The sequence below is a fragment of the Mustela nigripes genome, chromosome 5 (assembly GCF_022355385.1).
Source record: "Mustela nigripes isolate SB6536 chromosome 5, MUSNIG.SB6536, whole genome shotgun sequence".
NCBI classification, from domain to species: Eukaryota; Metazoa; Chordata; class Mammalia; order Carnivora; family Mustelidae; genus Mustela; species Mustela nigripes.
In genome coordinates, this window is record NC_081561.1 from 79255824 (window position 1) to 79281992 (window position 26169).

The window sequence follows — 26169 nt, forward strand, 5'->3', positions numbered from 1 at the left end:
TTTTTTTTAATAAAGATATTTATTTATTTATTTGACAGACAGAGATCACAAGTAGGCAGAGAGGCAGGCAGAAAGAGAGAGGAGGAAGCAGGCTCCCCACTGAGCAGAGAGCCTGATGCAGGGCTTGATCCCAGGACCCTGAGACCATGACCTGAGCCGAAGGCAGAGGCTTTAACCCACTGAGCCACCCAGGCGCCCCCATTAGTGGGAATGTAAACTGGTGCAGCCACTCTGGAAAACAGCGTGGAGGTTCCTCAAAAAGTTAAAAATAGAACTACCTTATGGCCCAGCAATTCTACTGCTAGGTATTTATCCAAAGGATACAAAAGTGTTGATTTGAAGGGGCACATGCACCACAATGTTTATAAAGGCACTATCCACTATAACCAAAACATGAAAAAGGCCCAGATGTCCATTAACTGATGAATAGAAAAAGAAGATGTGGTATATATAAAGAGTGAAATATTACTCAGCCATCAAAAATGAAATCTTGCCATTTGCAACAATATGGATGGAACTAGATGTATTATGCTGAATGAAATAAGTCAGTCAGTGAAAGACAAATGCCATATAATTTCACTTATATGTGGAATTTAAGGGAAAAAAAAGATAAACATAGGGGAAATGAAGGAAAAATAAAATAAGATAAAGACAGAGAAGGAAGCAAACCATAAGAAACTCTTAAATATAAGGAACAAACTGAGGGTTGCTGAAGGGAAGGTATGTGGGGGGATAGAGTAATTTTTTAGTGCCTTTTAAATATACTTCAGTATAGTTTTATAAGTTTTACACATAATTGTTTAGTTTTATTCCTGATAACTTAAGATTTTATTATTATATTATATTATTTATTTTGAGGATGGGGGAGGAGAGGTAGAGGGATAGGAAGGAGGAAAATCTTAAGCTGTCTTCATGCCTAGTGCAGAGCCTGATGTGGGGCTCTATCTAACAACACTGAGATCACAACCTAAGCAGAAATGAAGAGTTGGATGCGTAACTGACTAAGCCACTCAGGTACCCTGATTTTATTGCTATTTTAAAAAAGATCTTTATTTGAAATATTTTCTAATTGGCTCTTAGAGCCAATTCATAAAATTCATAGAGCAAAAAAATTCATAAAATTTCATAAAATTCATAAAAATTCATAGAGCCAAAATTCGTTAAAAATGAATTTTTTAAAGATTTTATTTATTTATTTGACAGAGAGAGATCACAGGTAGGCAAAGAGGCAAGCAGAGAGAGAGAGGAGGAAGCAGGCTCCCTGCTGAGCAGAGAGCCCGATGCGGGACTCGATCTCAGGACCCTGAGATCATGACCTGAGCTGAAGGCAGCGGCTTAACCCACTGAGCCACCCAGGCGCCCCAAAAATGAATTTTTTTAATGTTTATCTTCTTTCCTACAACTTTGCAGTATTCTTTCAGGGGTTCTAATGGAGCTTTGTGGCTCCTAAAAATGAAAAGTTTTCATTCCCTTCAGGTTCTTGGGGGATATCCCAAATGACACACCCTGGGTGATTGGAATGGGAGAAGGTAGATTAACCCTTTCATGGGACTGAGACAGGGAGGCAAGCCAAGGTCTTTAGAAGGTCCTGTACCTACAGAAACACTTACAATGACGGCCCATTGACCGCCCATTCTAGGTAGAGTGAAGCTGTTGATAAGCAATTAGATTTGTCCCAAATCTACCGGTGACTTTTGCTAACCTAGACTGTCAAAGGCAGCTTGTTCATAGTTCTGCTCTTGGTGCTAACATCCTCCTTTATGACTGGAATTTTCCATGGTGGCTGAGATCCACTGCCAGCTTTGGCAAAAGTCTTCCTGGCATTTTCCAAAGACCAGAAGCAGGCATTAATCTACTTGGGAAAGAATAATCTTGCCCAAAAACCTGGTACCGAAGGATGGAATAAAGAAGGGGTGAGCAGTAGTCACTCACTGGATCAAATAAATTTAACAATTCCACAGTGGAAGGATGACACACCTTGGGTTAGAAAGCCCACCTTGGTCCTTGTATCTGTCTATAAGCAAGTACTTGTGTCAGCGCACTTATCAACAATGTCAAAAATGGTATGTTGTATTCAGTGCTTACCATATTGTACCATTCTGGTAGTATTTTTCAGGAAGTTTTAAAAAGCACCAAATACTAATTTTTCTGCCTAGTGCCAGCCCTCATTCTATTAGCATCTTAGTCACCTTATTACAGTACTTTCCTAGAAAGAGATGCCTATAATTTACAACCAGGTACCACAGACACCCTCATTACAAGACTTGCTGACTACCTCGGATTGCTAGAAAAGAAACTGCAAGTCCAACCCGATAGCGCCGATATAAATCTTAATTTACTAAAATTCTTTTTTAGTGTCAAATAAAAGACTGACGATATCTGATCTAAAAAGACTGTAAGAGCAAATTAAGAAAATGTTATAAAGCATTTTGGAGGAAAGCAAAGACGGTAGTTATTACAATGGGATCAAATATATTTGCCAGTCTCCTCTGGAAACAAGCAGTTAAAACCTAAATTATTGCATGTTGCATCACCATGGGGGGGGGTACGAGAAGAATAAATGAAACAAGATGGGATTGGGAGGGAGACAAACCATAAGTGACTCTTAATCTCACAAAACAAACTTAGGGTTGCTGGGGGGAGGGGGTTTGGGAGAAGGGGCTGGGATTATGGACATTGGGGAGGGTATGTGCTTTGGTGAGTGCTGTGAAGTGTGTAAACCTGGTGATTCACAGACCTGTACCCCTGGGGATAAAAATGTTTATAAAAAATAAAAAATTATTAAAAAAAAAACCTAAATTATTCTCAGAGCTAATTTAAGTTCTCAAACCATTCAAGATATAGAATGATACACGGTGGTGAAAGCCACGGTGACCATAAAAATAGTTACATAATATGGTATGCCATCCCTCGTCCAATTCCTATGCAGTTTTTTCCATGACTCCGTTAATCCAATTGGAAGCTGATAGCTCATAATACACTGTTACTAAAGTGCTCCTCACAGTCTGAAAACATGGTATTAGTCATCCAGGGGAAGATCAAGAGGCCTTTAAAGGGAAGAGAAAGAGGAGCTAGGTTTCCAGATTACACATTTCTGTGATTTTTTTTTTTAAAGCGTGGCCAGCACAGTTCCACATTTAACAGTTGCTGATACTAGACACTCATGAAAGGACAAAAAAAAAAAAAAGAGAGAGAGAAGTCAAATTTCAGTCATAGCTCCAATGGAAAAGAGAGAGATCTACATTGTCTAGTACAGCCACCATTAGTTTAAATTTAAAATAATTAAAATTAAATTTAAAAAAATCCAGTGCCTAGATCTCTGTAGGTATATTCGAGAGCTCAATAATCCCATGTAGCTAGTGCCTATTGTACAGCTCAGCACTGATCTAGAAATGTTCATAGAACATGGAAATGGAAATTTTTGTCATTGCAGAAAGTTGTTGGAACAAACACTCTAAAACATACATACAGCATTTCCTTTCCAGCAGCAAAATTTGGCCATCCATGAGGAGAGATTCAATGTCTTCTGACGAAGTGAAGATTTTGCAAAGCCATTTAGAGAGTTTAGGGTGATAACCAGTAGGAACATGTGAGGAGAACAAAGGATAATTGTTCTCCAAGTAACAACATGGATTTTATTTTGATTGCTGGTATATATTCTCCATGATGAGAACCTGACTGGTATATCGGGCATTTTGAGAGGCTCTGTGGAGATAAGGTGAGGAAGAAAAGAGAGACCTAGTCATTGGCAACAGATAGGGACAAGAGCCAAGATGTCTAACAAGGGGATGAGTAAGCATCTGTGGTGAGTGACAAAGAGCCCTCTTCACCACCTCCTCCCAAAATCTCGTATAAAATACACATTACTCACCAATACCTTGGGAGCTGAAAATGTTTTTCTGAGTCTGCTCTAACATGAGTCTGGTGAGGGTGTAATGTGTCCAATTATGTTCAGCTTAAACATTTTATTCTCTTGCTACTGGGTATCCTCTTTCTCCAAGGGCAATCTGTGGACGTCTTTTCCTTTTGACACTAAAGACTTTGGCTGGATCAGGACATCGATCAATCCCACCGCAGGTGTGCCGGTGTTGAACATGTTCCCAAAGTCTTCCAACATGCAACTAATTTGAAATGAACTTGTTTTTTTCTTCTCATTTAACAAATATTTATGTGCACATGATATGTCTGATAGGTCCCCAACCCTATTCTAGTTGCTGGCTATAGGACATTGAACCAGCCATATCCCTGCCATCAAACAGCTTAAATCTCCTCTTCTTTGGGCTGTCATCTACTCAACAACAATTAAAAACATAACAAGTGCTAAGTATGTTGCTTTACCAGTGCTTCATTTGATCCCTTCTAGTGCCAAGCATGACAATCCCAAGACCTAGCAAAATATTTGTGGTCTGGTTAGAGGAAAGGAGAGATAGCTGTGTAACTGGTGTCCTGTACCCAGCAGACATTTGATCTATATTGGTTGTTAAAGGCTACTCCAAAAGTAGGATGAAATGAAATTCCTCTAAATTGGAATTGGTTTACTGATTATCTTAATTTAGATCTCAATGATAGAAATAATTTTGTTGTAATAAATGAAGCATTGATATGCACTGTAAAAATATCATTTTAGTAGGCATATACTAAATAGTGTAAAAATGAAAATTTTGGAATTGGAGGAGTACAGCAAAATTAGGACTATAGTCAAATACAGACTGTGTAGGAGTAGAGGAAAATAGACATGTATTAAAAGTATAAAAATGACAATTTTTGTGTTGGAGGAGTTAGTTGGAGGAGTTAGTAAAATAGGGCTTTTGGTGGGAGAATAAATAAGTTCAGACTTTCTGAAAGGCAATTTGGAGATATTTTTCAGTAATTTAAAGACATTTATACCATATGACCTAATAATTTCACTTATAGTGACCCAATTTAACAAAATACTGTGAAGGCAAGTGAAGGTCTACCTATTTACTCAATGTGAGAGAGAATTATATAGAACTTAAGCATCAAAAAAGAAAAAAAGAACTTAAGCATTGATAATAAAGAAATGGCTGTTGGAGCACTTGGGTGGCTCAGTCAGTTAAGCGACTGCCTTCAGCTCAGCTCAGGATCCCTGGGTCTTTGGATCTAGCCTTTTGTTGGGCTCCCTTCTTGGCAGGGGGTCTGCTTCTCCCTCTCCTTCTCTCCCCCACCCCACTCAGGTTCTCTCTCTAACTCAAATAAATAAAATTTAAAAAAATAAATGGCTATATAAGTTTGTATTCACCTATATTACACACACATACACACACACACACCAAATTCTGAATTGATATTATGAATTATCTTTTTTTTCTTCCTTCAACCTTTTATATTTTCCTATTTTTAACAATAAATAATATACTACAATGATAATTTCTAAGAGTGCTAATATATAAGAGATATACAGGAATAAAAAGTGATAATGAGCTCAGTTTTAAATAACTATGATACCAGCTAGATTAACAAACTGATACTTTGTGCAGGTTTAATTTAAGGTAATTATGGAGTAATATTTTCAATTCCTTCCTGTTTGAATTATTGGTCATATGGGAGAGAGTGAATATTCTTCATCAAGAGGAGACACAGTTCGTAATTAACTGTGTTTTTAAGGATGCTTTGGTCCTCTTGTTACTGAAGTACCAGAATATTTAGATAGGATAAAAGAAAATCTAAAAGAAATCACTAAGCTAAGTAAACCATAATACCTGGAAAATTTGTAACTTTATTGTCCTCTATTAAAAATGTGAAACATTCTCACATTTTTACATCTTTTATGAAGCCTTTTTTATGTAGTAGAAAATTTCCATAGAAGAATTACATTATCTTCATATGAACCAAACTTTCCACCCTTTTCTGAGATTTTACCACAACCATATCTATGATGCTCTTGTTACAGATTTATTTACCTAGCAATTCAGGTTTCCAAGGTTTACGGAGCAACAACTTTAGGAAATGCCTTTGTTTTTCCTTAAGATGTTTGTCATAAAATTCTCTATCTCATAGTATATATGTTTGTATTTCTTTATATAAATTAATTTATTTATTTATTTACTTACTTACTTACTTACTTATGGTGAGGAAGAGAGGAGGGAAAGGGCAGAGGGAGAGAGAGAATCTTAAGCAGACTCCATGGCCAGTGCAGAACCTGACATGGAGCTCAATCTCATGACATTGAAACCCTGACCCTGAGATCATGACCCTGAACTCATGACCTGAGCTTAAATCAAGAGTCAGGTGCTTAACCAGCTGTTAGTCCCTATAGATTTAGAGTGATAGCAAACAGCTTTTGAAATTATCAATTCAGCTGCTAGGGTACATTGGCTTTACAAAGCCAATTAAATCGTAGATCAGAGTAATCTTTACACTAGAACTATGAAAATAGTCCTTATTTATGTATATTTTGGGATCTTTATCAGCAAAGGTAAAGATATTGTTCATTCATTTGGAAAATAATTCTTTAAAGTAAAACATTATTAAAAGAATATGCAAATTGATTTACATTATACCACTGTGGTGTAATAACTGTAAAGGATGTTTATGGAAAGGTTATGCATGACATAAAAGTATTACCTTTTAAAAAATATTTAAGTAATTTCTGGGTAGGATTTCACCTTCTTATGATTCTGTGAGGGACACTGGAAAAGTATGTTATGTGGGCATGACTCTTGGTCTTTGAATTAATATACAGTTCAAAGCAATAAAAGCTAAAGCGGATATTTAGTTGCTGTGTCTGATATACAATATATTTAAGCTAAAATATGTATTCTAACTATATTTTTAATTTTTGTTGTGTCATCAAATTGATAATGGTACTCATTTTAATGAGTAAGAGAAGAAAACCACAGATTATTCTTGTGATCAAGAGGAAAAAAAATAAAGAGAAGGATTCACACAATAGTAATTACCTGAGCAGATGGATTCCTAATCCTAGAAATAAACATGCTAATTAAGCTACACTACAGAATGACAAGATATTATGGTCTTCGGAGTCTGGAGAGATTGTTATTCTAATTTACTAGTGTAACTTAATTCTCAATATATTAAAAAGTACTTTATCAACCAAATCTTTTTTTAATTATCAAATTTACTTAGGCAGTTTTAATGTTTCTGCAAATTTCTTCCACGTGTGAGTTTCTATAGGGTCAGACTTTCTCATCAGTGATTCACTGTTTGATATTTGTATTTTTCATAGAGCAGGATTGAGTTTTGTTATATATATAAGAAGATACTCTTTTCTGCATGCTGTTGGTGGGGTTTTAATTGAAGAATCAAAGATCATAATGCTGACCTGTTCATAGCTATCCTATGCTGCCTTCCTTTAAAGATGAAAGTCTCTATTAATAATAGGAATTTATAATCGTTTGATTTAGATGAGCTACATATTTTGTTACTTCTATGACTAAATATTTTGGAAGAGAATAATGGGAAGATTGAGAATAATGTATGGAAGACAAAACTTTGTGGAAATAAGTAAATATGAGAAAGAAGCAAGGAAGAAAGTATCATTATATTCATATTTACATATGCATGAATTGGTTTGAATTATCTAACCAGTAACTGATCAACACAAAGTTGTTTTTGGAAGGTTGTCTGGAATATATATAATTAGCTTGACATTTTTCATTAGTTGGATGCAAATCTTTATGGAAGACATAGATCTTTTGTTAAAAGATTTTATTTTTAGGTAATCCTACACCCAACGTGGAGCTCACAACCACAACCCCAAGATCAAGAGTCACATGCGCTCCAAATGAACCAGCTAGGCAACCCAAGAGAAATAGATTTTAGAGTAAAAAGAGTCATCTAGGAAAAAATTCCAGAGCTGGTTTAATTTAGTTTTTAATTGTTTCCCAAAATGTTAGTATGTGGAAATATATGGATGGAGGGGAAGTGGTGTATGTTATTTCCCTATCCTTTTTCCTATATTTATATTTTAGTTGTAAACATGGTATGCACTTCTTCTATATCAAAAGGTATTTTAACTACATTTAAAAGTGGTAAATATTTAAAACAATTAAGTAAGTGTAACTCGCCTCAGTTTTAATCTGATTCAACAAGCATTTATTGAATAAACATAGGACTGGCAGTACAGAGCTATATAACCTTAAAAAATATCTGGTCCAACCACTTAGACCTTTTACTTCAACTGTGGCCCATGGACCAACAGCACAGGCATTTTCCAGGAATTATTAGATATACAGAATTTTAGGGGCACCTGGGTGGCTCAGTCAGTTAAGTGCCCAGCTCTTCATTTTGGCTCAGGTCATGATCTCAGGATCCTGGGATCCAGCCCTGCACTAGGCTCCATGCTCAGCTTGAGGATTTTCTCCCTTTTCCTCTGTCTCTCCCTCTATAAGCTCTCCCACTCTCTCTCTCTCTGTCTTTCTAAAATAAATAAATAAATCTTAAAAAAAAAAGGAAAAAAAGATATACAGAATTTTTGGCTCCATCCCAGCCCTTCTGCATAAACCAAAATCTGCATAGTAACAAGATTTCCAGGTGATTCAAATGCATACTAAATTCTGAGAAGCACTTTGTCATAAGAACACAATCTGAGGAAAGAAATAGACACGAATATTTTTTAAAAGGTAATAACTTTACAAGCAATGTGCTACCAGAGAAACAAAGACAGTGCGACAGTAATAGAATCTAATTCTGCTTATAGAGATTTGTAATCATTTTAACTCCACTTTCTTCTATGTTATACCTTCCACAGGATACATCAGCATTTTCTAAGTGTGTCCCTGGGTCAAATACATCTGAGATGCCCTGTTCATAATAGTATGTTAAAGATTCTGAGAGGTCCCAAAATAAATGTCTGTTTTACGTAAACCCAGGAGTCCACAATATACTTAAACAAGCAACTTTCTAGTACCACCTTGCGTGGTACTATTAACATACTACAGAACTAGTGTTTTATGGAGAGCACTTTGGTAAACACTGCCTTTTATGAAATGGCAACATTTGGCTTATGAATACCTGCTCTCCATTAACATCTCTTTTTCTTTTTATAGTTATCAAGGATCTAGAATAAATTCAATCTTGAATATAGGTGTGAACAAAAAATACAATTTAACTCCAACACAATGTATATAATAATATAGAAATTCTGAGGCAAATTAATTCAGCTGTTCTGTTAAAACTCATCCAGATCTGGATAGATAAAGTTGTCTTTGAACAAACAGTATGCAAAAGCCTGGCCTCCACATATCATTGAAATTAAGCTGGATCCTGCAAGTAATGAAAGGGGAGTTTTGGTTAACTACCAATAATGAATAATTCATTGGTGAGATTATGAATAAGAACAATTGTCATGACTAAAATAATGTTCCTGAAACTGACACAGCATTTGAAAGAGGGTAGTTTATAGATTCAGCTAAGAGACAGTAGGTATATATTCTGTGCTGATAAATTGTTGAAATTCAAAACTTCCTTCAGGGAATAGATGCGTGGTTCTGTCAAATTAATAGTAAGGAGCTCTTAAAACTCAGAAATTCAAAGGCAATGGAGTCAAAGCACATGCCAACAGTTTTACAATTCTCAATTCTTTTAGCTCTTCAGACCTGCCATTTGTTTGTGTTGTTGTATTTAAAAATATTTCATAAAGTATTTTCTCTCTAATTATAAAAGGAAGATATGCTCTCCTCTAATTTGGAAAATATTTTTTAGTGTAGAAAAGATTTTGAATACAGAAGTCTACCTACCTGGGCTGTTTGGTTGTATGAGAACACCTTTAGCTCTGACTTCATTGGCCCAATGCTTCTTCTTTTTTTAAAATATTCATCCAGCCTAACAGGGCTTTCATAAATCTGTTATTCCTTGTGTGGTAACAGTATAACTCCCATGAAAGGTAAAGGTCCCTGGGGTAAGAGCCCCTAGTGGATCAGAGGCTTGGCAAGACTGCACAATTTCCTCACGCAAACGTGTACATCCAGTGTGAAACCAGGAGATAAAATTTCCAATATGTCTAGTCACTATTATTTTGTATCTAAATTTTTTGACTCAAAGAAAATCAAAGTTTACCTCAAACATTATTTGGCAACCCCTTTTTTGTACAATCTAACCCTAGATCTTAAAGCCGAAATAGTGACCAAACTATTTTAGCAAATTGTAGTGGCCACTCCAGTATGCCAACACCAACTCTCCTTGTCATCAAGGTGGCATGTGCTAGGTGACTGAATTGCCTAGGGCTTAGTAAATTTTGGGTATTGTGAGGAAAATCCAAGGGATAAGTTGTTTTCATTTCTACTTATACTGGTAACCTGTCTTTCAGGTATCTTCTTTCTGATTCATTAAAAATGTGCATTTTGGAAAGCATCATGCAAAATAAAATATCAGTACATTCTACATGTGTTTCCTGTATGAACCAAACAATATTAGAGAAGAGTACACACTAAGACTTATGTATATGTAAGGGAAGTAGAACATTAACCTGTAGTGAAGGGAGCTAATGAGTAATATAAATAATACTGACATATTAAACAGATAACTTTCAGGAAAACAATGTGGTGAAATGTTGCCTTTCCATTTCTCATCATTAAGCTTGACAATACTTAAATAAAAACTATTGCAAAATTTACTGAAAAGGGGAAATGTAAAAATATCCGTGGTCAATACCTAGCTTAAGCTAAAGAAAAAGCTTTAGAAAAGTCCACTTCAACTTGGTTAGTTTTGTTACTAGATGTATAATTGATGAATTCAGTTGTTCCACTTGTGGGGAGAAAAAAGTAAATGAAATTAAATAGTGCTACCATAAAATAGTAACATTATTCATGTTGAAAGAGAACCAAAAGAATATGCCACAAACATATATTGTGTTTTATTCCCTATAATTGTAGAATTAAAATATATTTTATTTTATTTTATTTTATTTTTATTTATTTGAGCAGTCTTCTAGTCCAATTACCTGACTCACATAAAAATATTTTGATGCTCCCACTTTACGTATAAATTTTATGCTGAGCATAATATATACACATACGTGTATAATATATTTGGATATCACGTGTCTATACCTAAAGAAGCCCACCAATGTGATGTCAAGGGGAATTCCAACATAACTGGAAAAGAAAAAAAAAAAGAAGGTGTTGTTCATTTTTTAAAATGCATTATTTTTTACACATGAAGAAATATTTGTTTTGTCAGATCATATCCACATGACAAAGAGAAATTTTTTTTCACATTCATGAAATCAGCTAACCCCAAAGCTATACTTAGATCATAGTTTACAAAGTCATTTATTAAATAAGATACCTGAAACTCCTCCTCTAGGAGATGTTAGGATGTTATGAATTGTCAGGTTCTTGGGTCAACTCACAGAATTGATTTGAGTGTTATATAACAGATAATCCTAAGATCATCCCGAATTCTCAACACCTGACTTTCTCTGGAGTTCTGAGCCACTTCACTCTGAACTCTATTTAGCTGTATTTATTAAGTATTTTCTATGTGCCATGTGTTAGACAATTACCTTGTAACTTTTCTGGGTCTGGAACCTATACCTTGTCTCAACCTTGAAGATTCAGCCACCCTATGCCTCAGAGCCCTTTTGCAAATATCCCATGGCCGTCTTTCATGTAAACTTAGTCCCAAAGTAAAATAGAGAAACTGAGATATGGGGTTTAGTAGTTCTGAAAGTTACTAAAGGGGAGTGTGTGTCTGGGGACAAGGAGATTGATGTACGAGAATTCTCTAATAATAGTGATGCTAGGATGTAATAATTCATTGGGAAATTGTGTATTCTTAAATTGAAGACTGATTAAGTCATAAGTAGACCACAGTACTGAAAAAAAAAAGAGTAATTTAAGTTGCTAATAAATAAAAGTAACATTTAATTTTAGCTTGTGGTTGATTCCCACCCATCATTTGACTAGTACCTTTTTTTTTAAATAATGGAAGATAGGAAGGGAGAAAAGTTATGACAGAAGAGTAAGTTTTGAATAGATGAATGAAAGAATGGATTAAACTGTCATTTACTGAGTAATTATGATCTGCTTAGACACTATGTCAGACAATTTCTCATTCTCATGGAAATGTCCCTAGGTCTCCCTGCTCCATAGAGGAGGCAACTAATGTGAATGATGCTGTGACTTCCCTTAAGACTACACACTTCATAAAAAGGTAGGATTGGAATTTGAATCCATTTTCCTTTGACTCCAAAGATCGCAGGAAGAAATAAAACCCCTTGTTTAAGAACATAGTATTCTTGGGTAAAATAACTATTGTTGGAAAGTTCGCAAGCCTGCCAGTATGGGTTTCCTTGGGGGTCCAGTTCCCAGTCTTTGGTCAATTTCTGCCTCAAGGAAGGTTCTGGAAGAAAAGTATTCCGAACGGAGGCAAACTGTGTACAAGCTGATGACAAGTCGAACATGAGAGAAGAATAGGAAACATCTACATTCAGTACAGTTTTGAATCGGAAGATGCAGCCAATCAAAACCTCTCCCAGGAAGTATAGAACTTAGCTGGGGAGAAGGGTGGGGAGGGAGGGAAGAACTAGCATCAGTTTTGATGATTAAGCCATCAGAGGACACTATGCTAACAAGTTTTACTCTTGTGAAGCAGTTTAGGTACAAAATCAGATTTAACATATTTTCTTTGTTTATTTTATTTTGCTTACCAGCGGAAGTGATGACAACATGGAGAATAGTAACTGAAACAGCATAATCCCAGACCCATTCTTCTACAACTAGAACGAAGAGCAATCCGCAAACAAAGTAGGTGACTTGTGTTGAGACTAGAAGAACTGCAAATAGAATAAGGAATATAATTATTTGGGACTTAGAGAAACTAACAGTTCTGAAACACAATTAGTAAGATTGTGCAAAGAAATTTTGGTAAGAATTTCCAAAATATCCCATCTCTTAACAACCCCCAAATTCGGATAAGAACTTTTTAACATAGTCTGTCCCTTAATAATCCTTTGACTCACAGAAAAATTACAGTATATAATTTGTTTCACATTCTCTGTATTTACCATTTTTAAAAAATTTTATTTTTTCAGTGTTCCAAGATTCATTGTTTTTGTACTTATCAATTTAAAGGTAAAATACAATAAAGAAAAGTTACTATGTAACCAATACATGCTGGTCTGTAATTGGATTTGCAACTCTCTATTTAAGCTATATTAAAAACTAATGAAAAATTCAGTTCTGAATTTTCAGAAATGAAAAAAGAAATGTAAGAATTCAATGACTTTTAACATTTCTTTGGTCCCAATTATTGCCTTTCTTGGAAACGAGTTCCTTTGTGTCTTTATAACAAAACGGCATGTTCAGATAGTCATCTGGGACACATAATGAATAACCCTGGATGAAAGGAAGCCTCAAAAATGAGTTGTGTGGATGGAGACACTCTTCTAAATCCACTCAGTTGTCTCAGAGTGGTCTCCACAACATGTATCAAGAGCTAGTAACTTACAGGTAAGGACCACAAATCTCTAAGAGCCTTGAACATGTGAAGGGTCAATGTTTAACGTCTTGGCTTTGATATGGATCTTTAAGACTATTGTGGTTTCAAAGGAGAGACCCATCAAACATGTGCAAGATATGTATGTGGCATACTATCAAGGTCCCTTTGCAATGACTTGCCTTTCTGAAAAAATTACCTTTCTTTTTTTAATAATAATGCAGCAAATGATTAGTATGTTCTTATAATTTAAGGATCAACGAAGCTAGACATGCAAACTCTCCATTTTTCAAAGCAAGAGGTAAAATAATAATATTCTATCCTTTTGTGCATAAATAATTTTATTAACCAGCAAACCAGTGATTGTTTTGTGCTGAGCTAGGCACTAACAAGTGAGCAAGTCCCAAGTGCCATCCTTTTGAAAAGCCTTACAGTTACTGCTCCTCAATTTGATTTAATTTTACTTACCGGGTTTCAAAAAGTTGGAGGGAGAATTCATACCAACTTCTTTTTTATCATATGGGAAGAAAGTTCGGTTCAGCATGTCCTGTTCCCTAAAATTGAAGCTGTGGAAGGAACTCCATTGCTGTTTCATACTGACACCACCTCTTCCCAACACGTTTCTACTTCTACCTCTATCAGTGGCTCACAGAGCCTCCAGATTATTATAGGGAAATGGAGATGCCTGTTTTATCAGGATTGACAGATTTTATAGGTTAACTCACAGCTGCTTGAAGACATTGATTTTAGTCTTGAACAAGCTGTATTTGCATATATTGATGAAAAAGGCTTATGCTTTGTTTATAATATGAAAGAAAGCATGATTTAAAAGACATAATACAAAATTTAAAGTCAGGATACCAGTGTTATAGTCTTGCCTTTGAGCTTAGGAGTTATAAAACCTTGAGTACAATTTTAACCTCTGGGTCAGTCTTGTTTTTTTCTCTATAATTGGGAAGTGGAGTGCTTTCTTATCTACCTCAAGAAATTGTTGGGAGGATTTTAATTTGAAATGAAAGCAATTTGTAGCCTATTTTCTGCCATGCAAAGGAAAGATATTAGTAATCAAAATGTCTTAACTAGACTTAAACTTTCCAGTGTCCTTGCTAAACCTATTCTCCTGGGTGATGAAAATCATTGAAACAGACAAGAAACTTGACCCTAACTACATGCCCAAGGCTCTGAGATTACTCTTACACTTTATCTCTGAGATTAAAGTCTAAATTCTCAAAGTAACAACTTTGAAGAGTTATGGCAGTTATCTCCCCAAGCCCAAAATTAAAGATCTAATGGGCTAAGGCTTTATTGATATCTTTGTACAAATGTTAGTGTTTTGTGAGAGGAGAGAAGAATATAAACTGTGCCAGACATCCTGGGATCTTCACTAATCTCCACTATGTAAAAACACAGGCTTTCCAATAAGCTATGTCATTCCTATCTTTCATGGACTGACCCAAAGGCAAGAATTAAATAGTAACAGTTGAGTTTTCAATCCCCTCCCAAAAAACACACATATAGCTCTTACTTAACTCTTTACTGTGACTATTCCCTTATCAACTGTGGACAGTTTTGATAGAAAATAAGTTAATTCTATCTTCAATAGGAAAGCACATAAAGAGAAACTTAAGATGGACTGTTAGACCTCTTGTGTCTCATTAGAATGAAAGTCTCTTTTTCCTAACATATTCCTTGTCTATCTAAAATTCAATTGATAATAGTACCAAACAAGGTTACCCATTTGAGAAGGTTGTTCTAAAGCTTTTTAATTTGAATTCAGTAATTTTAACTGACCAAGATTCCTGTGCAAGTCATATTCAAAAATCTGGTTTCTCTGGCTTGAGGCAATTTTTGCACATTTGCATATTTGTTCCAAAAAAACGTCCAGTGGTTTTCTAAAGAATTGTAATGTTTATAAAATCCACAATTTATTAAAAAAAAGAGTAGGAAGAAATTTGATAGACTGTTAAGAATAATTTATTTAGAAAGTAAGTTTGTGATTGAATTTCTTCTTTTTCTACTCTCTACTTGTGGGTATTTTATAAGCTTTCATTAATTTATGTGTATTATTTTATAATGGAAATAACATTAAAATCTCATTTTTTTAAAGATGGGATGAACTCCCCATGAATCCCCCCAAACAAGTATGTTTGACATATATTCAATACAAGTAGCTGTTATTATTAACATATAAGACTTATGAATACAGTAGGTATTAATTAATAATTATTTTTAACCAATATTATGAATTTTAAAGAGATAAATTTTTTCTTAGTATACTCTCACATATTACTTTTCCTTTGGAACATTTCCCCCCTACTTTGGAAAGAAAAATCAAACTAAGCAGAAATGTACAAAGCAGAAAATGAAAGTCCTCTGTCATCCCAGCTGGGAGATAACAGTTTGTTGCATAATTCTCCAGATTTCTTACCACTGACACCATGTATTTTACTCCGTTCTACAAAAATGAATAATTACACTACACAAACACTATCGTCATCTTCATTTTCCATGCCATATCTCATGAGAATTTTTCTATATCAATATATTAAATCGGTCTTCTTTGAAAAATATTTAATGTATAAAAAATATACATACAAGATCACCAAACAGAAATTCCTATAATAATTCTATTCATTTATTCCACTATTCCATTCTATCCCATCTTTCAGGAATAGCCACTTTAAAATTTGGGATGGCATTTTTCCACATTAATTTTTGAAGTCAGATATAAGATACAGATGGCTGAGAAAAAGGCTTAATATGTTGTAAATTTTTACAAAACAAAAAATATTTTGTTTTTTTGAGGCATTTAACTCGCTAATTGACAAAGATTGGAAATTAAAACCAATTACCTTTATAATTTGTGTTGTGCCATGAGGTGTTTGTTTTGAAATCAAATGGTGCCAGGACATCCAGCTCATATACCCTGAAGATGTTACAAATGAGAATAGTTTTCTCTGGGGGAGGCAGTTCATAACTTCCCACATTAAGGCTTTGAATATTGCTCTTCACATGATAAGTCATTAGCTTTAGCCACATTGTGGCACATGTAGAAGCTGGCAGCCAAATAATCTTTTTAACTCTGTTGTCTTATTTGTCTAGTGAAGTTCCCTGGGGGGGGGGGGGGTAGTTAGCCCTTAGCTATCATTTTGAAAGTCCTTTCCATCAAACACAGGAAGAGGACGTAACCCAATCCTGTGGCAAGAGCATCAGCCCGGGAAATCATCCAGACCCAGGTTCTAAACCTGATGGTGTTGTGAAACTGGGAATTCGGGCAAGTCAGTTCCATTAGAAGCTGAACTTTCATGTCTTCTCTGTAAATTGAAAAGGTTAATCTCTGAGATCTCTTTCGGTTGTAAAATCTGAGTCTATAAATATACACCCTCTATGGTGCCTGTTTTTAGTTGTGTGCAGCTGGTCAATCAGTTAGCTGCCTCCTGGAGCTTTAAGGCCCAAGAACTTAAAATTCCTCTCCTCTGACTCACGTTAACTACAAATCCCTGAAATCAGGCTCAGAGAGCCCTGAAGAGTCTTAGCTCTTCCCTGCTCCAGGCATGGCTTCACTGTCTCCAGTCCCAGGAAGAGCTGAGGCTGTATGTGAGCACAGATGCTTTCTCAGTGGGTTTGCCTGCAAGCATGCTGAAAAACATTATTCCCATTGCAAAACTTGGTATAATTATTTTTGGTTACTAATCTGCATATTGAAATCAAAGGGTCCTAACTCCTTTCTTGCACCATAAAATTAAACTATATAAACACTCAACTTCTGAGAAATTATTTGTAAATCTACATAATGTATTTCAAGACAATCAATTTATTGGCGACCTAAATTTGTAGAGGCAAAATGCAACCATAGCAAGACAAAAAAAAAAAAAAAAACAAAAAAAAACGCTCTGAAAAAAATGCTTCACATTTACATAGAAACAATACTGAAAATACACATTTTACTTTGTCTTTATAGTAACTCTCTTTTGATCAATTACTTCCATTTGACAAATGAAGACAATTAAGAGAAGCTCTATGGTTTAGTTAAAATCTTTCCAGAAAGTAAGAACCTGGGCTAGAAGATAGGTCTCCTGATTTGGGTCCAAGAGGTATTTCCAGTACATATCAGAAAATATTTAAATTGGATGTAGATTATCTCTAAATCCCCTTCTCATTCAAATCTGCTCTGTTTCAATACCAGCTCAGGGAGTAAGAGCTTCACTTTCTTTCCATCACTATCTTCCGAAGAAGAGGAGCAGTCCTGTCTGGTCCTATCCAACCACATCATTTCATGGTTGTGGCTTTCATCATTTTGAAGATGACACATTTGCTATCTTTCCTTTAAAAAGATGTGAAAACATACCATTTTTAAAATATTGTACCGTCTATTCCATAAAGGCACATTGGGTGTCAAATATAATCTCCTTTCAGATTCACTCTTAGCTTTTTAATTCTGTTGGAAGGCAACTTACTTGAGCATCATGCCACACGTGCCCAGAACTGCGTAGTACATGGTGTAGAAGAGGATCACACACACAAGAAGATTCTGCAAAACAAGCTGCAGAGAACACAAGCATGAGCTCCAAGAGTCTAGGCTTTCTCATACTGTTATTGGTAATGAGTCTGACAAACAAGAGACCATGGCTGCCCAGTCCATGGTGTTGGCTGGCTTTGTTTTGCTTGGAGACCCATGGGGTGGGAAGGACTTCAAAGTCCACAAGGAAAGTTTCTCTGACTGGAAAGGCTAGCGTGGTCCACATTTGCACCAAGGATTAATGCAGTAGAAAAATCCATATCACTTGCCTTCCTTCTCCCACAACACACTTCCTACATGCTAACATTTACAATTGAATTTGACAAAATGATCATAATTACAGCTATCATAATAGTCCAAATAGGAGAACAGCTGAGAAATTTTGAAAAGTATGAACAAAAAAGTACATAATAACACAGTAATCACGGAACCTGTGTGCAAGAGTTTACAGAGCTATTGACTAAAACACAATAGATGGTCCTAAAATGGCCTCTGCCACATATGAGACTTTGGAAGAAAGCATTGTAGATTAATGGGGACCAGATGGATTACTTAACAAACCGTGTTGTGAAAATTGTCTAACTTTTAGACAGAAAAACCCCATTAGATTCCAGTCTTGTACCAGACACCAAAATAAACTTGAAATGGATTAAAGGCTTAAATGCCAAGAGGTAAAATGGGATAAAATATTTGCAATATATATTAGGAGCAAAGGATTGATATCCACAATACATAAACACATACAAATAAAAAAAAGACTCACAAACCAAGAGAAAAATGGACAAAGTATATGAATAGGCAGTACACATGAATAAACATTTAAAAAGCCAATAAACAATTGAAATTGTCTGAACCTCACTATTAATCTTCTGAAATATATTCTTATGAATATAATAAAAATGTCAGCATTTCACATGGAAATATTCCAGTGTATTCTTTTCTCTTTTTATATTTTCAAAAGTCTTCTTGTTTGGTCAATACTTAAACACTTTAGCATTATTCGTTTTCTCTGAATGACCAATTCACCAAATTTATCAAATCTTTTAATTGGCCTGGGCACAGAGCCCTCCACTAGATGCAAGAAGAGAAGAGAGTTAGCACAGAGCACTCCACAACCATTTGGCTGAATGGACCAAGTTTACAGACTTACCAAAACTTACTTCTTCCTTTTTTTTTTTTTTGGCCTTATGGAGCTTATATTTTTTTCTCTTATTTTTTAAAAAAAATTTTATTATGTTATGTTAGTCACCATATAGTACATCATTAGTTTTTGATGTAGTGTTCCATGATCCATGGTTTGCTATAACACCCAGGGCTCCATGTAATACGTGCCCTTCTTAATACCCACCACCAGGCTCACCTAACACCCCATTGCCCCTTCCCCTCTAAAACCCTCAGATCAGACGAACCATGAGAGACAATGGACTCCAGAAAACAAACTACTTTTTTCAACTATTTAAAAATGGGTGAATTGTCTGGCCTAAGCGAACCAGAGGAGATCAGGACTAACAGGTTCTAACACCTTCAGGATTCCAGCCCCCCAACCCCTACACACCCCTGTTGTCCCTAGCCGCTCCTACTCTTTGCCTGTAGTCTTCCCAAGTCTCTTCTCCTTTTGCCCATCAAGCTCATCCCCCTTTTGCCCTTTGGTATCTCTCACTCCAGGTTCCCTTCCTCTTGACCCTTTGTCTCTTCCTAGCCTTATTCTTTTATTTATCCATTTATTTTATTTTATTTTATTATTTTTAGTTGAAATATATTTGACATATAATATTGTGTAAATTTAATGTGTACCACATGCTGATTTGATACATTTATATACTATAATTGGGTGCCATTCTAGTGATAGTTTGCACTTCACCCTGTCTCATAATTATATCTTTTTGAGGTTGGAACAATTAAGATCTAGTCTGTTAGCAAATTTGATGATTATAATACAATATTGTTGTCTATATTTTCTTATTCTGTGCACTCAATATCTAGAACTTATTACTGGTTGCAAATTTGAACCCTTAACACCTCAATCTGTCTTTAAGATCTGCATAGCCTTGTCATTTCATGATGGCTGACACAATCCTTTTTAAAGGAATAAGTAAAAGGATGATATCTTCTCATAGCTCTTTTTCTTTTGTTAGAGAATAAAAATCTTTCCTAGAAACCCCCATCAGATGTCCCAATATGTCTCATTGACCATGACTTGGGGTCATGTGCTCACATCTTTAACAATCACAGACAAAGAGTAAAGGGGTCTACCATGGTGGATTTAGAACATTGGGACTTTGCTCCCAGGGCTTGGCACCGACTGCTATAATAAAAATTATTAGCAATTATTAGCAAGGAAGGAAAAAGGGGAGTGGGGTCTACTACAAGGTAGGCCACTCATGATGTCTTCCAGGTGGTGGAATCAATATGGAAACATTGATTTGTAGAGAAGATTATTTAAAGGTCAAGAGAATATGTGAAAGTTTTACCTGAGTTGAAGGTTCAACTTCCATGCCCACATTTTTTTTTTTAAGATTTTATTTATTTATTTGACAGAGAGAGAGATCACAAGTAGGCAGAAAGAGAGAGGAGGAAGCAGGCTCTCCGCTGAGCAGAGAGCCCGATGCAGGGCTTGATTCCAGGACCCTGAGATCATGACCTGAGCCGAAGGCAGCGGCTTTACCCACTGAGCCACCCAGACGCCCCTTCCATACCCACATTTAATGTGCCCAAATTCCCAACTGTAGGGATAAGAATCTGCCAATGGAAAATGGGTGTGTGGTAGGGAACAACACTGGTGTTTGTACAGCCTTAAAAGCTTCTTAAGGGTAATGTGTCTTTGGGATTGCTTTACTCTTTATTCTACATATTAACATCAATTTGTTTTTCTTTTAATTTGAGCATTAATATCCTCTAGCTGAAATATTTCTAGATGGTTCCTATATTTTAATTCAATCTAAAATAAGATAAATAATATATAGTTTCTATACTAATATACAAACATGAAATTATTTTTCTTTCTATGTTAATATCAAAATTTAAATATTTTAAAATATACTCACTTGCTTTAAAATTTTACTTTTGTAATCCAAACAGACAATTGTGATACATATGTATAAGACATTTGTAGCTATTATTTTAAAAATGAAATCATAATTTGTGGGAAAACATATTTATTGACAAATTTTACATATAGGTGAGTCTACTTTTCCCCCAAATTTACAAAACACTATACATAAATAAAATTACACATTATAAAGTTATTTTAAAAGAAATGCTTTGAAAAGCAAGGCCTAATTTTTAAAATAATTACTTTTTTCCCACCTGAATACTATATTTAGATTTTCAAATAATAATTTTCCTATGAGCAAATTCAATTGCCTCTAGTCACTTCTTCCTATAATCTATACTCTACGCAGCTTGCAAATGTAACTTTCTAAAAGGTAATCAGACCATGACATTTTCCTGCTGCATATCCTCTGATGGCCCCACATCATCAGGATTCATTCATCCATTCTTTCATTTGACAAATAGTCACTGGACTGAGTGGCAATGCAGAGTGAATGGGATGTGGTCCCAAGCATAGAAACTCAGCCTAGCAGTGTTTTTAAATGGATAAGTATCAGACTCACCTTGAGGCCTGCTAGGACACAGATTTCTGGACCCCAGTTCTGGAGTTTCTGATTCAGTAGGTCTGAGATGGGACCCAGAAATTTGTGTTTCTGACAAGTTCCCAGGGGATGCTGGGTGCTCTGTTTCTATGACCACACGTTGAGAACCACTGATCTAACGGCAAGAATGACGAGTTAACAGATAGCTACCAAAGAGAGAGCTCTGGTTGGGGGAATTGACAGAGTGATGCTTTAATATTTTATTTAGGCCAGTATAGCCAACATATTATACTGTCAACTCATACTAAAGATTAAAAATTATTAATGAGATGTTTTATGGCTTTTGTTCATACTACATTTAGAAACTCGGAGTACTTCTGACAACACAACTCAATTTTGACTAGCCACCTTTCAAGTGCTCAGTAGCCATGTGTGGCTAACAGCCACATTTTTAGACAAGGCAATTCTAACCACTGCTATTGCCTTTCCTTCCAACCTCATCCCCTCAACCCCGTCCCAAATGGTTGATAGTGTAACTCTATTTGCTATTTATTGTTGGATTACTATGTCTCAAGCCCTATCACCATATTTTCTCAATTCTTCCACCCTTCCCCATCCCCACCATGATGTGCACACATGAAAACCTTTCTGGATATGTGGAGCTATCATCTGCATTTCACAGATTTGGAAACTGAGGCAAGAGAGGTTAAACTTAGCTCAGTGGCCTGTCTGTGGCAGGGCTCCAGCTCAGAGCAGCTGGATGTCAAAGCTCTTCTTTGCCCTGTACTGTCCTTCCTCTCACCTGCTAGGTTCTTGATAAAAGAATTTTGAATAGGCAATTCTACTTCAACACTTTCTTTTTAAAATGATGGAAACTAATTCTTGACTAGGTTGAGTGAATGGCCCAACATCATACATTTATTTAGTGATAGAGACAGAAAAATAATTGTATTCAACTACCAAAGGAAAGATAATGCTACCCAAATGACTGAATATATAACTTTATGATACAATTATTTTTGTACTTCAGGAAAAACTAATATACAAGAATCAAAGTTCATAGAAGTCTAGATATTAAGCAAGTGCCAAAATCTTTATTATTCCTTCAAATAACATATTTGGATCCTGAACCAAATAAAGTATAAAAAAATATGACATTTGGCTCTTTGAACTTGACTGAATATCTGATGATGTTAATATTTTAGGGTGTTACAATGATTGGAGGTTTATTATATGTAAACACAGATCATTATAAATGCAATTACTTTATTAAAGAGCCCCCATGTTGTTTTATTTATGCATAATAACAAAACTATTTTGAGAATAGAATATATATGCATAAGTCTGCAAAATGTGCAAATTTAGGATATGGTAAATACTTTATAATTTGCTTTCAAAAACACTGTCTGCTAAAAGTCATCTTTACACTGCCATCTTTTTTGATGCAAAATACTGTGATGCCATCTTTCCTGCCATTGCCCTAAAGACAAAGCATGTTTTTAAGGAGTTGATATTAAGGAAGGACTATACCTACTAAAAAAGAATAAAACTCTTTTAGTTTGAGGTCTCTGAATGGCCCAAACCAGAACTAGTAGATCCAGGTGGTGACTCCTGGGTTTCAGAGCTTCCGTGGAGCCTGAGTGCCCCAGCTGCGTACCTCATTTGACTCTCCTGCCAGTTTCCAAACTGGTTTGACTGGTATAGGAGTGCTGACAATACTGACTCCATCTTTGGGTCTCCATCTTGTTCGTGCCTACCCAGGGACCTCCCTCAGGGCTATGTGTTCCAGGCCCTGTGGAGTGGAGGTTAAAACGTGCCCGGACCAGAATGTGGGAAGGCTTGTTTGGATCTCCCCTTGGGTACACAAATGGCTCCTTGTTAGATAACTACCCTTTGCTCTATAAAGTCCGTGGGTGAAGGTCTGGCCTTGGTGGCACATAGCAATGTAGCATCTGGATTGTTACCCGCCTGATCCCCATGGTCAGTAGGTTACCCAGCATAGCACTCAGTGTGAATGTTATAGAGTGGCTTGTTTCATTGTCGGTCTCAAAGAACCTGCCTGGTCTGGAAGAGACTTTGCTATTCCTTCTCCACCTTCTAACTCTGGGCTTAATTCAGAAAAGGAAAACCTGAGGGCACCTGGGTGACTCAGTTAAGTGTCAGACTCTTGGTTTCAGCTCAGGTCATGATATTGCGCCTGTGGGATCGAGCCCCACATCCGGCTCTGTGTTCAATGCAGAATCAGCTTCAGATTCTCTCTACACCACCATACCCTCTGCCTCAAATAAGTAAAGAAAATCTTTAAGAGGAAAAATAGGAAAATTTCATATTCGTTCCATTCTTCTGGAGTCAATAGCTACCTCTCATCCTTCTCTTCATTATTATCTTTTGAAAATTTCTTGTTATGTCATTTCATAACACCCCAGAGGGATATCTTTCACATATCTTATGGTGTTTCTTCAAGGAATTAGCTAAAAGATATGGGGTCTAATTGTTCTATGATACCCCATTTTATCTGGAGGAATGGGGTGTGTCCCGTATGCTCACTAATGACAGAGTCTGGTCTGGTTCCTGGCACACAGTTGACTGATTCATTACAGTATTAAGGGTTGAGGGAAGCATGGCTGATTTTCAGGCTGCAGATGAGTTAAGGAGTATCTATTATGACAGATCAGGCAACAGGGAACAACACCTCATATAAGAGCAGTCTTGGCTGAACAATAAGATGGTAATCAGTCACCAGATAGTTATGGAGTATTGACATCATGCCCAAAGTTATCACACAGCAAACAATTAGAACAAGTAAATATATCCAATATTTACATGACTGTTTAAAGTATACATATATAGATTAGCTTACCCCTCAAAATAAACGGTAAGATTGACCTAGGATAATAATCACCTCTTTTCAGATGAAGAAGCAGAGGTTCAGAGAAACAAGGTGATGTTCGCAAAGCTGTCGGTGGAAAAGTTGCAATTTGGCATCATGTTTATTAACTCCAAGTCAGAAAGTAAGTATTTTGGTTCTGGTCATGAGGGCAAAACTATTTCACAGAAGGGAGATAACCTTGGCTGCGCAATGACACAGAGCTGTTAGTAAGAATCACAACGGTCCACACTCTTCATATTTAAATCAGTTCACACGACCTGTATGTGAGTGGCTTTCAAATTTCATTATTCTTAAGAAACACCCAGTGTTTTCCTGTGAAAATACAAAATTCCTCACACTCCATGTCTGCTGTTAGCATTCTGTAGATACTGAGTAGAGCTCAGGTAACTGGATTTTAATGATCCTCTCAGATGATTCCAGGGCAAACAACTACGGAGGCCGTAGGGACAAGTCCAGGTGATAAACGAACGTGGGTTTCTCCTATGGTCTCCTCCTCAGGTAGAATTTCTAAACGGGAATTGGACGAATAGCTGGGAGACCCAGATTCCTGAGCAAAATGGGCAAGATGGATGAGAGAGAGATTTCCAACAGGAACGAACCAATACAATCTTCTACTTCACAGATAATAAGGAAATGCGCACTGAAACAACAATAAGACACCATTGTTCTCCTGTCGGCAAGATATATATTTTTTTAAAGAATCACTTGTTCTGGTAAATATAATAGACATTATTCTAGACTGCTGGTGTGAGTGGAATTTAGTACGAGTCTAATGGGAAGCAATATATCGATATGTGGTTTTCAAAAGTGTGATTCTGAATCTAAACACATATTTCTGGTAGGAAATAGAAAAGTCTTAAAGGTGTCTGTCTTTACATGGTGAAATCATTGATGATCTCTCACCCTTTTCTCTGTATTTTATAAATTTTTAATGGAAGATGGAGACCTAGTTTCTAGCAGTAACAACTTATATGATTACAGGAAAGTTACTCCGAGTAATGTTTTATCTGTAAAATAAGGCAATGGTGTCTTTAAGCTTTGGGGGCTCATTATTCTGTGGAATGTCTAATGTAAACTATGGACTATGCATAAAAATAGATATGCTCACAAATACACAAGATGTGGTGTGCAATGTCAATGTTCTCACAGAACCTCTGAAGTCCATGCATGGATCCCAGGTTAAGAATCTCTAATCTTGGGGCGCCTGGGTGGCTCAGTGGGTTAGAGCCTCTGCCTTCCACTCAGGTTTTGATCCCAGGGTCCTGGGATCGAGCCCCACATTGGGCTCTCTGCTCGGCGGGGAGCCTGCTTCCTCCTCTCTCTCTGTTTGCCTCTCTGCCTACTTGTGGTCTTTGTCTGTCAAATAAATAAATAAAATCTTAAAAAAAAAAAGAATCTGTAATCTTAAAGGATAATTGCAAGTCTAACTAAGTGCACTTCAAATCCTAGTGGGGAGAGAGTATCCCCATTCCCATTAGAAGAACTAGAGACCATCAGTCTAGTCATCGTATCTACAGCTAGGGCAGCTAGCTGCTGAAAACTCTAAAAATATTATCTGTAGCATTGGTACTCTAAGTCATATTTCAAATTTCTATATGTTCATTAGACTCCTCTAGTTGAAGGGATCAGAAAAGCTCACTCTCTTAATGGTGATAATGGAAATGGTGTCGGAATCAATTAAGGGAACTGTCTCAACAGCTGTTCAGCTGCACTTCGCTACCCACCATTCAGGAGCCACAGGAACTCAG

The 26169-nt window shown here is 36.1% G+C and overlaps 1 protein-coding gene across 1 annotated transcript in view; it reads right to left on the reverse strand.

Annotated features, from left to right (window-relative positions):
* Nucleotides 1–11016: 11016 nt before the first annotated feature.
* Nucleotides 11017–26169, reverse strand: part of TMEM244 (transmembrane protein 244) — a 40461-nt gene continuing 25308 nt past the window's right edge. The window contains exons 3-7 of the mRNA XM_059401570.1: nucleotides 21553–21678; nucleotides 17906–17962; nucleotides 16272–16374; nucleotides 12632–12757; nucleotides 11017–11075 (exon numbers count right to left, since the gene is read on the reverse strand). Coding sequence (XP_059257553.1) covers nucleotides 11017–11075; nucleotides 12632–12757; nucleotides 16272–16374; nucleotides 17906–17962; nucleotides 21553–21678 — 471 coding nt within the window. The remainder of the gene's footprint in view (nucleotides 11076–12631; nucleotides 12758–16271; nucleotides 16375–17905; nucleotides 17963–21552; nucleotides 21679–26169) is intronic.